At 51.6% G+C, this 15798-nt stretch overlaps 1 protein-coding gene across 1 annotated transcript; it reads right to left on the reverse strand.

Moving 5' to 3' along the window:
* Positions 1–508: 508 nt before the first annotated feature.
* Itih3 (inter-alpha-trypsin inhibitor heavy chain 3) lies at positions 509–15550 on the reverse strand. The gene is made up of 21 exons (XM_052190629.1): positions 15458–15550; positions 14726–14746; positions 13732–13898; positions 13530–13634; positions 13149–13311; positions 12530–12643; positions 11558–11683; positions 11195–11311; positions 10528–10696; positions 9895–10020; positions 9461–9642; positions 7377–7562; positions 7094–7233; positions 6390–6547; positions 4918–4950; positions 4639–4674; positions 4380–4493; positions 3476–3680; positions 1586–1758; positions 1305–1416; positions 509–725 (listed from the first exon to the last, which is right to left on the reverse strand). The coding sequence occupies exons 1-21, from the start codon at positions 15548–15550 to the stop codon at positions 596–598; spliced, it is 2670 nt and encodes an 889-aa protein (XP_052046589.1). The 3' UTR covers positions 509–595.
* Between the last annotated feature and the right edge of the window lie 248 nt (positions 15551–15798).

Raw genomic sequence — 15798 nt, forward strand, 5'->3', positions numbered from 1 at the left:
AAGGGGAGGGGCCTAACTGAAGGAAGTAGTCACTAGGGAGCAGGTCTTCGTGAATTAGACCAGACCTGCTTCCTACTCCAGTTTCTGCTTCTAATCTTGCGATATGAGGAAGCCACGTGTCAGGCGCCTACCACCCCTGACCAAGGTCATTCCAGCTCCATGCATGCCCCACCATGATGAACTAAATCCTCTCAAACCTTCCTCTCTTCCTCCCTTCCTCCATTACGCTGCTTCCTGTCACCACGATGCGAGAAGGGGCTCTTGAGCCATGACCCCTGATGTAAGATATCCCTGGACTTTAGACTTACCCCACTCCACCCTTCTGGGTGTCCCAAAGGCCCTTTGCACATCACCAATTGTGGATTCCCCACGGAGTCACCCCAACCCTGTCCCACATTTGCCTCACCTAAGAACCCAGGAAGTTGCCTCTTTAACAGCCGTCCTGTTCCTTGAGTAGTGGCTCATGAAGGCTCTCAGAGACTGTTTTGGTTCACATGATGGGCTTTATTGTCCCGGTCCTTCCCACAAGCCCCATTCTCTGCCCCTTTTCCAGGCAATCCAGGCCTTCTACTTCAGCCACAGCTGCCACGTGTACTCAGAACAAGGTGGGGACAATATAGTCCGTGTGGACGCCATCGATTAGCCCTTCTCCGTTGTTGTGGACAAACCAGCAGACAACTTTGGTGCCAACGCTGGCGTTCTTCCTGTAATCTTTCTGGGAGCCCCTGGGAGAAAAGAGCGAGAGAGAGGCTGTAAGGCACAGGGTGAGTGACTTGTCTGCAGACATGGTGGACCACGGGTCGAAGGAGATTCTTTTTAGTGGTTTTGCAGTGCTAAGATTAAATCCAGGGCCCTACAAGTCCTAGGTAAGTGCTTTGCCACCTTGGTATATCCCTACACCTAACCCCTGAAATTTTTTCAATATGTTATGTTTTTTGATATTTTAATGTTTAAGACAGGGTCTCCTATAGCCTAGGCTGGCCTTGAACTTGCTAAATAGTCAAAGACCTGAACTCCTGATCTTCCTACCACCACCTCTAAGGGGCTGAGATTGCAGGCATATGCCACCATGACTGGCTTAAAGTTGAAGAGTCTACAGTTCTTTGGTCAAGAATGAAGTAATTGTTCTTTCTAGGGAGCCATGTTTGAGCTAATCCTTGATTAGGAGGAGTCTAAGACCTCAAAAAGAAATAAGGGTACCCCAGAGACAACAAGAGCCTGACAAACTGGGTGCCATGGCCCAGAGGGTTCTTTCTTCCTGTCTTGGTACTAGTGGGGTGAGGGTGTCAGAGATGCCACCTCACCTCGTGACAGTCAACTGATGGCTCTTCACCACCATTGTGGCATCTGGCTTTGTGGGGTCAGAGCCTGGGCGGATGTCAAACACTTCAAAGTCAAAGGGTTGGAAGAACTGGCCTGGGGACGGAAGCATTGGCAGTTAGCCTTTGTCTGTTGCCATGGGGACCACAGTCATTGGCTTTTCAGGACTGGCGCACAGGCTGAACAGGCATGTTGTGAACCAGGTTTGGGTGGCCCGGTGCTTCCGGGAACAAACTAAGCAGCCTGCAGTCTTAGCATTTCATACCCAGGAGCCCATGTGTCTGTGCTGACATCCGGTGACTGTCCACCACGTAGAACCCTAGGAAGTCCTGGTGAACTGGATGTTTCTTCCAAACCTGATGTAGGATGATCACAAAGCTAATCCCATCTCCAAAGGACACCACCATATTCTTTTTCCTGTTGATTGTTACAGACAGCCTAGGAGAGAAGAAGAGGGCCTGGGCAGTTAGGGCTTGGGGCCTCGGCATTAACCGTCTGGATGAAGGCCTTGTCAGTAAGGCCTCCCAAGCGCATGTCACCTGACGGCACACAAATGCCAGACACTACCTCAGTGTTTGGATAAGACTGCCACAAATATGCCATCTGTGCCCTCTACAGAGTGGACCTTAGTTCTTCTGTGGCAGGAAAGAGGCCTAGAACCCCATAGGCTGGGACCAGCTCAGGCTCTGTGTGAGCCTGGGAGGGTTTTACCCTCTTTGAGCCTCAGTGGGAATAGTGGAATCCCTGGGACTCTAAAACAGGAAGAGCTATGAAACTCTAGAACCAGCAGATTTAGCAAGAGAACTTGCAAGTCCTTCCTTCCTCCTACTTTCCCTCCTTCCCTCCTTTTCTGCTTATTTTTTAAAATTAATTTTAATTTTTTAAAAGTATTTTAAGTGAAATGTATTTTATACAATATACTTTTATCAGGTTTTCCCTTCCTGTCTCCTTCCAGATCTGCCCCACCCAGCTATATGTTCTCTGCCCATTCTTCCTTAAATATACACATGGATAGATAGTTAGATAGATAGATAGATAGATAGATAGATAGATAGATAGATGATTGATAGATATGTAGATAGATAATAGGTGATGGATGGATAGATGATAGATGATTGATAGATGATAGACAAAACAAAATCAAAACACAAACAAGCAAAAGACCAATAAAAAAAATAAGTAAACAAACCAAAACAAGAGACTACAAAACAAAAGATCCACACGAGCAAAGCTAAGCAAACCACGGAGTCTATTTTGCATTGGCTGACTACTCCTAGGCATGGGCTGCCCTGGAGTGGAGTTCTGCTGAGAAAACAGATTCTTTCTTTGCCATTGAGTATCAACTTCGAGTAGTTTCTTGGTGAGGGGCAGGACGTGAGTCCACGTGCCCTTCTGGATGCTGGCCTCTCACCTGGCTTGAACCCGTGCAGGCCTTGTCCGTGTTCCAGGCCATGGTCTCTGTGCGGTCCTACACTAGGCCGGAACTCATACAACTGACCTGGAACTTTCGGTATCATCCTGGTTCTGTCTCCCAGTTGCTGGGATTAAAGATGCTTGCCATCGCACTCACCCCTCCTGTCTGTTTAGGAATGGGCTTTTGCAAGGGCTGATGAAACGGCTCACTGCATGAAGGTGCTTCCTGCACAAGCTTGAAGGCCCGAGGTCAACCTCCAGAGCCCACCCACATAACTCAGGCAGAAGGAGAGGGAACCGAGTTCACAAAGTCGTCCTCTGACTTACGCACGGCGCGTGTTGAGAGTGGCATTGGGGGGGTGGGTACTGGTGATGATGATGATGATGATAATGATAAATAAAATTTTAGCGATGGGGGCCTTGTTATATCACCAAGGCCAGTCTTAAACTTGTAGCATCAAGCAGTCCTTTGCCCTTGGGCCTCCCGAGCACTGGACTACGTGGGCACCACTGCACATGGCTTCCACCTAAGGCTTTCATACGGTCATGGCTTTCCTCAAAGTGTGTCCTGTACACTGTCCAGCTACAAATCTTGGCGACGGCAGGGGTCCCAGGAGTTGGTGTCCTGTCCTATGGTTACCAACCTTTGGGATCTGAATTCAGGCCGGCAGCCTCGCCTGTGGCTCCTGTGGGAATCCTGCATTCCCCTCCCTCCTCAGCCTGGGAGGTACAGAGAACTTACCCGGTCTCTGTGACTGTGACTGTGTCCAGCCAACTGAACGTGCTCAGTGCAGCCCCGTTCCCTAGGATGATTTTCTCCGTGGTCACCTCAACCCGGAAGTCCATCCAAGCATTGGTAATGCCCAGTTTACCAAAATAAGTTTTCCCTGTCCTGGAAGAAGCATTGCTTCCCTTATCTCCAATGATCTGTCCAGTCACTGTGATACCTGCCAGAGGGGTGGGCCAAGAAGAGACTCTAGTGAGGTCTTTTGAATCCATTATGGCCTGTAGGGATGTCTTCCTCTTTAGCAGGGCATCTGAGGGGAAGGAGAGGCAGAGCCCCAAGAAAACACCAGAGGGTCAGAGCCAAATTCTGTGCTAGAAGGCTTCAGCCCCGGGGCATGCTGGGACATTGCGGCTCTTCTCTCTTTCCTGGGTCAGGGAGTGTTGTGAGAGAAAAAAAAACTGCTCCCAATATTCAGGCCAGTTCCACTCTCAATGTCACACTTCCCATATCTCTCCCTCTCTCTAATAGCACTAGGCACTTAGTGGGGCTGTCTCTAATAGCACTAGGCACTTAGTGGGGCTGTCTCTAATAGCACTAGGCACTTAGTGGGGCTGTCTCTAATAGCACTAGGCACTTAGTGGGGCTGTCTCTAATAGCACTAGGCACTTAGTGGGGCTGTCTCTTTCTAATAGCACTAGGCACTTAGTTGGTCTGTCTCTAATAGCACTAGGCACTTAGTTGGTCTGTCTCTAATAGCACTAGGCACTTAGTGGGTCTTGCTCTTAGGCTGGCCCCTCCTCCCTTGTGTAGAGTGTTCTGCATATGAAGATAGATAATTACTAGAGTCAGGAGGACCTGGTCCGTGGACTCCCCTGGGCGCTCAGATCCTGATAGAAAGAACCCCAGCTTGTAGCCCCACCTGTGACTGGGTCCTGAATAAGGCGCAGCACCGTGCCAGGCTTCTCATCAATGTTGAAGCAGATGCTGTCGTTTTTTCCCGGGACTTGGATGATGAAGTGGGGGTCCCCATCCACTGAGAGCACATCAGAGAATAGGCTGACACCCTGCACCACAAGACTTCCCTGGCCTCCTGGCCTTCCCAGGACTCCTGGGCCTGTGGGCAGGAGCAAGACACCCAGAACCCTGAACCTTGACCAGGGGCTTTCCAGGCAACTCACCATAATAGTAGGGGCTCGGACTGGACTGGTGACTGGCTATGGAGCAAAGGGAGACCAGACTGAACAAAGCAAGATGTCCTGGAGAGATCTGGGGCTTCCACTCAGAATTTGACTTATACCTCTCCCAATTTGACCCCAGCCCCCATGATTCCGTTCCCTCTTCCCTCTCCACCAGCATGCAACCTTCCCAGGACACCTGGTCAATCGGCCTGTGACAGAGGTTGATTCAGGAAACACTACAGGAGGGGCCGGGACAGGGGAGGCTCTGGGTGTACTCACTCAGGTAGGCCATGGAACTTGTCTCAGAGATGGCTAGTAAAACGTCAAAGGGCAGTCATGAGCAACAGCCACGGGCTTCCCCCAGCTCCCAACCTTGTACTTTCTGTCAGCCTGAAGGCTACTGGTCCCCACCGGGGCCCCAACACTGGTTGACTTCCCCAAGGGATCCCTTTCAGGCTGTTGGTAGTACGGAGTGTCATTTAAATGATAGGAGCATATTTTGATGTGGCTAAAATGTAAATCTATCAACTTGTCAGCCTACCCCTCCTCAGCAATGTTCACAGCCCTCCGTGAACTCTCCAGCCCCTAGGTGGGACAGGGTGAAACCCACAGTGTCTGTTGTTCCTTAGAAATGGTGGCCTAATGTACTTGTGTTCCTTAGAGATTCAGGTGGGCAGCTTAGCAGAGGCTGAGTCTTGCTCGACATTAGTGGACTGGGGGGGAGGGTTTACAATGTTCTAATTTCACAATGAGAGAAATGTGGGGTGCCTTGGTTCCCAGACACCTTCAGTGGGGGCGCCGGGCCCATGTGCCTAGGCTGTGTCGGGCCCGGATCAGCTACTGGCTGAGTCCCCTCTGGGCTTCGAGCACTAGCATAATGAGAATTGGAAAAGAGTCGTGTGTGGGTTGCTAGGGGTCATGTAAAAGCGCTAGATACTAAATTACTCGAGTTTGCAGATTAATAGGACGCTGTCATTGGTTGGCCCATCTTGAGATAGGGAAGGTATCTTCAACCTCATGAATGTGAACCCTGAGACTTGGCCTGAGTCTGAAAGCTCTCTTCAGCCCTCTCTCCCTCCCTTTCTCCCTCCTTCCTTCCCTCCCCTACTCTCTCCCTCCATCCACCACATGAGGCTTACCTTCTAACGTGCAGGCGCAGTGAGGGAGAAAGAAGAAACGCCATATTAGACACAGCTGCTGACTAAGGCCATGGCAATCGACGAGAGTGCCCTGGGGCCTGGCTTAGAGCTAGCTTTGTCCCCATAGGGTGTCCCCTAGGACCAAAACTCCTAGAAAACAGGGACTGTGCCTAAAAGAGATCATCAATCCTCATGCCTCTCAGAGCCAGGCTCCCCATGACACATTTGGGGCTCCCCGGTGAGTACAGTCTGGGGTCTTGTTGAAGATGTTTGGCCTCAGATTCCAGCTCTGAGGGTCTCTTTTTCTCACACATCCCGGGTCCCTGGCAGTTTGTCCCAGGTCTAGATTTGGGGTTAGGAACACCTCTTGTCTAACTGTCCCTAGATGGTGTGGTCTCTTGGCTTCCATCCCTTGAGAGACAGAGACTCCTACTGGCCCTGCCCCACGCCCCTGATAACCACTTCAGTCTTTCTATACCCCCTTCAGATACTCCCAAACATGCCCCTCTTCAAAGGTCTGGTGACCCCAGCCTAGCCAATTCCTCCGCTGGGATTCTAGGGTCCAGGAGCTTAGAGGGAGGATCCTAGCTTCTGGCCTTCTCTCCCTGTGGCCACCTTCTCCGGGCTTGTCAGCAATAGAGGTCTGGTCCTCATTGTCCTCAGGCTTGGTCACCACCATGGAGGTCAGTGGAGTTACAAAGTGGTACTTGAGGGACAGTTCCAGGGCCTCCGCCGTGATGTTCTCCTTCTCATCCCCACGGGCATTCTTGCTGTGAGGGGGAACAGCTCAGGGTTGGCCCAGAACGCACCATTCTGCTTCCTCTCCCACTAACTCCCCAACCAGAACACAATCTCCAGGGACAGCCAGGGAACATCTATCTCCCCTCCCTCCACTACCCACATCCTTGGTCCTGCTCAGTGGAGCTCACTGGAGTGGGGGTGGGGAGAGACATATTGCCTTCTCAAGGGTGCTCAGCTATACCCTCAGGGTGTTGGGGCTTGCCCCCCCATCCCACCCGTCACTGCTATTCAACCTTCCTAACACCCCTCCCACCACTGAGGTGGTGCTGAGGAAGAGGAAAACGTTAAGGCTCTCTGCTGCCCTAAAGCCACTCTCAGCCCTTGGCAGTGCTTGCTGCTGGGCAAGCCGGAGGGGTGGGACACAAGGAGATGTCTCAGGGGGGAGGGGCAGAGCGTAAGAATGGTCGTGGGATGTCCTTCCTCAGTGCTGGCTGTCTTGCTCCTCTGGCTCTGCCAGAGCTGTGCTTGGTGCTAGACAGCTAGGTTTTCCTCAAGGCGACGGTGGGCCAACTCACCGTTTCTCCAGGAGCTGCTCGATAGTGAGGTAGGCCCAGAGCCGCTCAATGTAGTCCCCAAAAATGTAGCCTTGTTCCTTCAGGGCTGCGTCCATCTCCTTCATGTCTACATCCTCTGTGAAGGTCAGGTCATTCAAGGCCTGGGTGGGGAATTGGAGCAAGTGAGGAGCTTGAGCGCCGGATGGTGGAGCTGTGGTGGCCGGGTTCAGAGGGTTCCGCGCCAGGAAGCCTTGGGTCCACCACCCTTCTTTCTCAGCAGGCCCCAGGCGTCTGCTCCACTCACCCCATGGCCCTTCACATCAGCTTTGAAGTTGTTCACGTTCCTGTCCACCAGGCGTCCTGCTACAACAATCTCAGAGCCATCATAGAAGTGGGGGTAACTGTTTCTGGTGAGGTCGAGGATGGCATTCTCGGGGTATTCCACCTCCACATTAGTCAGCAGCGGGTTAGCTACCTCCTCATAGAAGCCCTGTAAGTCAGATCAGGGGTCCAGTCACCTCGGGAGTGGATGCCCCCAGGAGAGACATAGAGAAGCCTGGGATAGGTTGGTGTCACATATGCTACAAGGTGGCTTTTGGTCCTCAAGGGCTGAATCCATTCTTTCCCTTGGTCTTCATTTTTAAGTGGTCCTGGCTGTACCCTGCGGTCTAAGAGGGCACCGTCTCCTATGAGGGCACCGTCTGTATGAGCACACTGTAGCTGTCTTCAGACACACTGGAAGAGGGCATCAGATCCCATTACAGGTGGTTGTGAGCCACCATGTGGTTGCTGGGAATTGAACTCAGAACCTCTGGAAGAGCAGTCAGTGCTCTTAACTACTGAGCCATCTCTCCAGCCCATAAATGTTAAGCTTCTTTTTATATTATGATGATGATGATGATGATGACCATGATCATGATCATAAAAAGAGAAAGAGGTGTGAGAATATGTTCTACGGCAGTGTGGGGGAAGGGCTGCCTCAGTGGGCCCATGCCAAGGCATCCCTTGCCCCTGAGGGACCAGACAAATGCCCGCCCGGTATGGAATAGACTAGAGTTTATTCAGGGAATGGGGAGGGGAATTAAGGGGGCAGTAGAGGTAGAGAGAGGGAGAGAGTAGAGAAGCAGAGGGTGGCCATGACCATGTGGAAAGAGGGGAGGGGAGGAGAGCCCAAGAGGGGGCAAGAGGGAATCTAAGAGAGTGTGAGAACAAGAGAGGCAAGAGAAGGAGGAGGGGCAAGAAGCCCCTTTTATAGTAGGCCAGGCCCACCTGGCTGTTGCCAGGAAATAGTGGGGAGGGGCATACCTGGCTGTTGCCAGGTAACTGTGGGTTGGAGCTTAGACAGAATGCTAACTATTATTATTATTGTTGTTGTTGTTGTTGTTTTTCAAGACAGGGCTTTTCTGTGTAGCCCTGGCTGTCCTAGAACTCCGTAGACTACGCTGGCTTTGAACTCACAGAAATCTGTTGCTTCTGCCTCTTGAGTGCTGGGATTAAAGGCAAGTGCCACCCCTGCCTGGCTGTTCCCACAGTCTTAAAGACTAGAGGGAACAAATGGAAAGGAGAGAATTCTGGGTGCAGAACTTTGGATAAAGAAATATTAGCCAGAGAAAGGGATGTGGTCAGAGGGGAGGGAAGCCCTGGGGTCCCCTACACATGGGGGTGTGGTCCGCCACTTGAGGGAGGCCCTAGATTCAGATTGAAGGGTGAGGCACACAATTAGTTACATTTGACTAGCAAAAATTTTAAATACTGTTTTATTATATAAAGATCTGTGTCTGTCACGAGTCAGAGTTGTACTGCACTCCCAACGGCCTAATCCTCAGATGCAACCTTATTTGGAAGTAAACTCTCTACACAGATAATCCAATGATGTCACAAGGTTGGGCCCTAATCCAATATGCCTTCTGTCCTTATAAAAAGAAATTGGATACAGACGGACAATGAAGGAATGCAAGAGAAGGCCCAAGAAGAGGATTGTGACAAGAATTGAGGCCTATACAGACCTTTCCCTCAGAGAGGGACCGACCCCTGTCACCCTATCTTGTATTTGCTACCTCTCAGACCGTGAGACAGTGTTTCTGTCATTTAAGCCACCTTGTCAGTGGTCATATACTACCTTAGGACAGAATTAGTAAACCATTGCCCTGTGAAATGTTTGGGCATTCTTACGTAAAACTTTCTTATTGCTCATGAGACATATACATCAACTGAATGTCCTGTGTTTGATCCTCCAGTCCTGCAGAGGAGCCGGCTCTGTTTTATGTAGATTAGAACAAGATGCAGCCAGAGGTCCATCTTTAGCAGAGAGGAGGCTCCATTTGGGAGCTGATGTTGTCACGAGGTGGAAATAGCTGCCTGAGAAATAGCGTGTGAGGTAAAACATACCTGCAGCTGCAAGTTGGCATCCGAATCTTCGTAAATGCGCCTGGCAAGCCCGTGGTTCTCCAGGGCCAGAGTCTCCAGGAAATTATAATTCAGATTGTTGCCAAAACCCAGGTTATACAAAGGGAACTTGCCCCCGATGGCGTTCCGGACATTTTCCTGGATCTTTTCAGGTCTGCTCTCGCCTGTAGAAAGTGCCATTCATCACGCTGGGGACCCTCTCCACCAGCTCTGCTGGGGAGATCTGACTCTACGTGCAGAGCTCGTAGGGAGCCTCGACAAGGATAGGTGTGTACCTGCCTGTAAGGGGCTCACAAGATGCTAGGGAGCCCCCCAAGAAAAGACAGCCAAGGTCTTGTAGTGAGCCAGCCACACAGGCAGGCAGGCGGGTAAGTAGGCAGGCACTCACCTTGGGCTCAAGCCTCCCTCTCCCTCACCCATATTGGCATCCCCATCTGTCAACATGATGATGATGGAGGTGCTCCTCTCCGGGACAATGTGCTCCTCTCTGGCCTTGTTCAGCATTTCAATGCCCCTCATCAGCCCATCATTGATGTTGGTCACTGTACGCCAACAGAGAGACAGATTCATTGGGGTGGGAAGTGTCCTTGGGGTGCCGGAGTACAAGCCTGTTGAAGGAGACTGGGGGCCAAGGACTATGTCACCCTGTACATAGAAGTACTCAGTAAACATTGATATATGTGGATGCACAGCATAGACTTTCACACGGCACCAAAGGGGCACTAAGAGGTTCCAAGCATGTGATGATTACAGCAGTTTGGCAAGCGGTCAGGTGGAGTCCCCAGGACTGGGAAGGAAATGATAAAGATGTCATGTCTGGTTTCCATAGGAAACAGGGTTCCCTGTGCCTTATCACGCCGAGACTTGGGGACACCAGGATCATGGGTTAGAAGTGCTGAGATCAGGTTGCCCCAGGCTGCAGAGGAGGCACCCTGGTGTCTGGTCTTCAAGTCTGAGGTCTACCCCAGGGGAAAGGCACGACAGAGCCGGGTTCCCTGCACAAGAAAAGGGAACTGGGGGAGTACACATCCGCCCCTTCCCCAGCTCACTGCTTTTATCGTGGATGTTCTTGACGAATGTCCTGGCCTCCTCGAGGTTTGCAGGGGTGGCTTGAACGAGGTGATCTTTCCAGGTGGTCACATCAGTGCTGAAGAGAATGAAATTCAGATAGTCGTCTTCTTTCATGTCATCCAGGATTTTGAGAAGGGCTTCCCTGGTCTGTGGGAAGAAGAAGACAATTAGACCATAAAGACACACATAAGCCAGGCCGCTTCCCAGCCTGGGCTGACAGAGGAGCTCCTACTAGCCTTATCCATATGACTCAGCGTTGCCCAAGGCTCCCAAGGCCCTGTGAAAGTGGGCGGAAGCTTTGAATAGACTTACATTCTGTCTGGTCCTTCCTTTTCCACCAGAAATACTAGAATCTTCTCACTTTAAATAAAGAATCTCAGGGCTGGAGAGATAGTTCAGCGGTTAAGGGCACTGGCTGCTCTTCCAAAGGTCTTGAGTTCAATTCCCAGCAACCACGAGGTGGCTCACAACCTAATGGGATCTGATGCCCTCTTCTGGCATGTGGGTGTATAAGCAGATAAAGTGCTCATATATTAAAAAAGCAATAACAATAAATTTTTTTTTTTTTAAAAAAAAATCTCTTCCTCCTCACATTTCTACACCCCAGTGCCCCCGGGTGCTGGGAGGCGTTGGATGAAGACAAACCTGCTGAATTTTCCGACCGGACATGGAGCCGCTGACGTCAATCACAAAGACTATGTTCTTGGGCACCACTGGAAGGCCTTGGGGCGCGAAGAAGTGCACAAAGTAGCCATTGACTATCTGCAAAGGTGAGAGAGAGGTGGCGGCCAATGCCCGTTTAACCTTGCCTCTTCTTGCAAGTGGAAGTCGAAAGTTTGTCACTGGAGGAAAAAGTGCCCCCTTTCCACTCTCCAGGAGGGGCTGTGCAAGGGATCTGGTGCTGAAGACTGGTGAGAGGGCGGCCGCTGAGGCCCCGTAGGATACTGGGCCTCGCCCCACTGTGATGACAGATTAGCAAGCAAGCCTGGCGGAGCCACCGAGCTCTACCTGCACATTCGCTGGAGACTCTCTGTTCACGTCATAGACGATGGTGAAGTCCCCGTTGAGGAGGGAGTCTGTGCAGGTTGGGCATGAGCGCTGCTGGTCTAAGCTAGGCTTGAAAGACACGTGCCCCTGGTTGGGAGGAGGGAAGAGCCTTGAGCTTAGTGAAGGTGCCCACAGGCAGACAGGAAGAACAGGCTGTTCCTCCTGCAGAGCTGCCCCCATGCCCCATCGTTCCAAATACTCCCTCCCTGGGTGACCAGAACCTGTCTGGGGTGAGGAGGGTGGTCATTTTCATTTAGTCTTTCCCCTCCCTTCTGGCTGCCTCATGCCAACTCCTTAGCTCAACTCAGGAAGTTATTTGGGCATGGAAGTTTTGCCCCATATGAGAGGACCTTGTGCTGAGTGGTTAGCGCAGTTGGCACCCAAGGGAGCATGCAAGTGGGGAAGGGGGCGTTAGAGAGAAGGGGACTGGGAGTGTCCAGAGGCTAGCAGCTCTCTTGAATGAGGGCTCTTGGAACGTCTCTCTGGAACGCCTAGACGACTGAGATTTGATCTTTATACTTCCTCCTCCACTTCCCATTTGGCACTGGGCTCCTGCCCCAGAATAGCATGGGGCTCAGTGACTGGTGTCAATTGCCCAGCACCAAGGGTGAGAATTAAACCAATTCTCTCTAATCTTCCATCCCTTAATGTGGAGTCAGAAAAGCTAGCCTCAGTTTCTCGATCTCCAACCGCTCCCCTGTTTGTTTATTTGCCAGGGTAGAATGGAACTGGGCTTTATAAATAGCTTCCCCTCTCCCTGTTGTCCGTCCTAGTAGAGACTCCAATTCTTCTTGATGACCTTGATGACCCAGTTGACATCACAAGGTAACATCACAGACAGACAACCCCCACCATGCTTACTTAGATCAGCAAAGCCAAGGCCAGTGGCCTACCCAGCACCAGCACCCCAAGTCCCAGAGGCATCTACATCACCTTTTTCCCTGAGAAGGACTTGGTGAGGGCGCTTCCCAGGAGGTCATTAGTGATGAATGAGGCTTCAGCGTCCAGCATGCTGATGCCCTGTGGCTCGAAGATGCGTGCATCAATCTGAAATGGCCAAATGAAGGAGCTGTCACACTGTGACCATGCAGAGGACTGGGACACGGTCAAGGAGAATGAGATGGGTCTGTGGTGATACAGGGAGCCTCTCAGATGATAGTGACGGCTACTAGGAAAGTTCAAAGGGTATGGCGGCCCAAAACATTTGCATCATCTGTCCGCCATTGATCCCGAGTTCCACAACCACAGTATTTTTATTTCCTTTTCTTTTTAACCTTGGTGTAGATAAAATGGACCAGTTGCACGTGTTTCGGGGTGCTTTGTGGTACAGTCCTCAAGGGCCCTGGCACTGAAGCCTCCTTCCCTTGGCTCCCAGTTGCTGCAGCTAAAGCCATTGTGCTGCTTCCAAACCTCCTCAGCCAAGCCACAGGGACTTGGAGATAGGTCCTTGGCTCAGCTCTGAGATCTGTCCCCCTTCTCCCACCTCCACCCTACCGCCCTTCACCAGGCTTTCTGTGGTTCTGCTCAGGGAAATGCAGGGATGGCTGCTTACCTCAAAGTGTCTGACCAGTTGTTTGGGCTGGACCTTAAGGTACATCTCGTACCTGCCCTTGTTTCTCTTGAGTAGTTCTTCGTAGGTTAGCTCGAAGGTGACTTTGCTGCCTGCAGCCACGTTGACAGACACTGTGAACTTTTCCAGTTTCCTCCCAGAGGCCCTAGGAGGCAGGAGAGCAAGACAGTACTTAGCACAAAAAGACTTCAAAAACCCATCCTTCATTGGTCCTGGGTTCAAGTCTCAGATCCTAGGTTAGAGACCTCCCTATCTATTCCAAACCTCCATTGCCTTAAAATGGGATATTCTGGGGATACCTGTAGTTGTCATAGCAACAATCATAGTTGCTTTTTTCTCTCGAAGCCCAAGATCTACACTCACTTGACCAAACCGGCAGTCTTGCCCTGGGACACAGCCTTTTCATATTGTTTCTGGGCAACTTCCTTCTCCTTGACATTCCCAGGGTAGGTGACACCATCAATGGTCCTGCAGATAAAGAAGAATTTAGGGGCTGGGGCTGGCATGCTGGGCCAGAATCCTCCCACCCAAGGAACTTAAAATGAGCAGCTCTGGCAGCACCCACAAGGTGAAGTTGGTGATGAAGGCTGTCTTGGGCAGTTCTACATCGAAGGAAACCTCCTTGGCCGTGTCTGCGCGGTTGACAGCCCTTGTGGTGACAACATTGTGAGCAAAGCGGGAGGTCACCTTGCAGCTGATCTTGGTGCTGTAAACCTCGATGCCATCTACCACCTGTGAAAGAGGGGACCAGGATCACTGGGTGGTAGTTAGCTAAACTACGTCCTAGGAAACCAACTCATCAGCCTGTCTGCTTCCCTTCCAGATCCACACCCCATGGGCTCTGAAGTCCCCGGGGTGTCTTGGTCCTCCCAGTCATCCACACTGGGAGTCTGGACAGTGTCCTTTGTCCCACATTCAGTTGGCTGCCACTGTGCTCCTGCCCTGCCTTCTTAATGCTGCAATCAGACCCAGCCCCTCACCTACAGGAAACCCTTCTGGGGCTCTTCCGCCTGGCCCTAGGTCTCCTTGGAAAGTCTTGCCTCTCCATATGCTGAGCTCCGGCTAAGCCCGAGAAGTCTTTCTCCATCCGTTCTTCCTACATACTCTTCTCCTATCACAGTCTTCTGCCTCCTATGTCCTTTGGTGTTGACTGCTACTTTTATTCAAACAAACACCTCTTTCCTGTGCCGAGTCCACAGACACCCTCTTTCCAATAACGGTGGTGGAGTAGGGCGTGCTGGGTTAAGATAGAATCTAGATACTTTGTAACAGTGTGCTTCACCATCTGCTCCCAGTACTCCTACAGCTAAGTGCCAGCAAGTACTTATCAGTGCTTGTAAAAGGAAGGTGTCAACCCCCAACCCCACCACCTCCCCACCCCCGCCGGTGCCGCCCCTCACAAAGCTGGAGGACTGTGACAATGCTGCTTTCCCAGGGGTCTTTGGAGCTCTGTTCCAGCTCTGGGGCTGCTGCTATTACGATCTGTAGCTTTAGCAAGAGGACAAACACTCCATCCTGCCCCCTCTCCGCCCAGTCTGTATCCTCCGGGAAGTTCTTACCCCTTCTGGGAGGCTCCGTTTCTGTAAATATAACAATAAACAAAGGTCAGGACAAGCACAAGATCACCAAAGGCCTGGGAGCAGGATCTGGGCTAGGGCTCAGGCTCCGAGACACAGGACCCTCCAGGCCATGTGTTAGAGCTAGCATCTCCGCATCTAGAGCTCAGTGTTGTAGTCCTTACCACCCACATTGCCTCCGGTCTGGGTCTGGATCCCAGCTCCAACCCTCACAAGGCAGACACTGTCCAGCTCAATAATGAATCGTTGGAGAAAGGGACGTGTCATCACGTCAGCTATGGAGGAGGCCCGGAGACCCTAGGCTGTCTCATGCTCCGTATGCCCGCAACTTCCTTGGCCTCTCATTCTGCTCTCCCTTGCCCTGGTCTCTCAGTCCCCTCCTCAGAACACTCATCAGGCTCAGCCTAGCAGTTAGTAGAGGCCTCTGCACCTAAAACAGGCCTTTGTGGACCTCGATGACAAGTTCACAATTCATCATCCATTTGATAGGTGGAGAAACTGAGGCCTGGGAGTTCGAAGAGCTCTGCTCTGTGTTAAAAAGCATCCTGGTTTATCAGTCCTATCTGGAGCGTGGTTCTCCAGAGTCCAGTGCTGTCCCTGTAATGCACTGTCCAGTCCTTAGCCTCCTATTGCCCTCACTCAGGGGGACTTGGATGGAGCTGTCTGCCCATATGACCCTCAAAGTCCTGATATCAGATAGGAAGTTCGACTCACCCCAAGCAGCCGGAGGGGACTTCTCGGAAAGCCAGAGGTCTCCAAGCCAGAGAGCAGAGCCAACACAAGGCAGGGCCACCACACAGTCATCATTGAGCTGAGCACACAGGCCTGGACTGCTTTCTTTATATATGCCAGCCCAGTGTTTTCCCAGCAGGGTCAAAGACCTGCGCCATGGGGCCAGAGCTCAGGGAGCCAGGCAGCAGCTCCGGGAACTGGGGGTGGGTGGAGTAACCACCCAGTGAGTCTGTGTGAAGAAGGCCCAGTGGATACAATACGCAGTGTTGGGGCTGCACTCCTGATATTCTGAAGTCTGGGGGCCCCTGGGGAGGCAGAAGCTG

The sequence above is a fragment of the Apodemus sylvaticus genome, chromosome 8, assembly GCF_947179515.1.
Source record: "Apodemus sylvaticus chromosome 8, mApoSyl1.1, whole genome shotgun sequence".
NCBI classification, from domain to species: Eukaryota; Metazoa; Chordata; class Mammalia; order Rodentia; family Muridae; genus Apodemus; species Apodemus sylvaticus.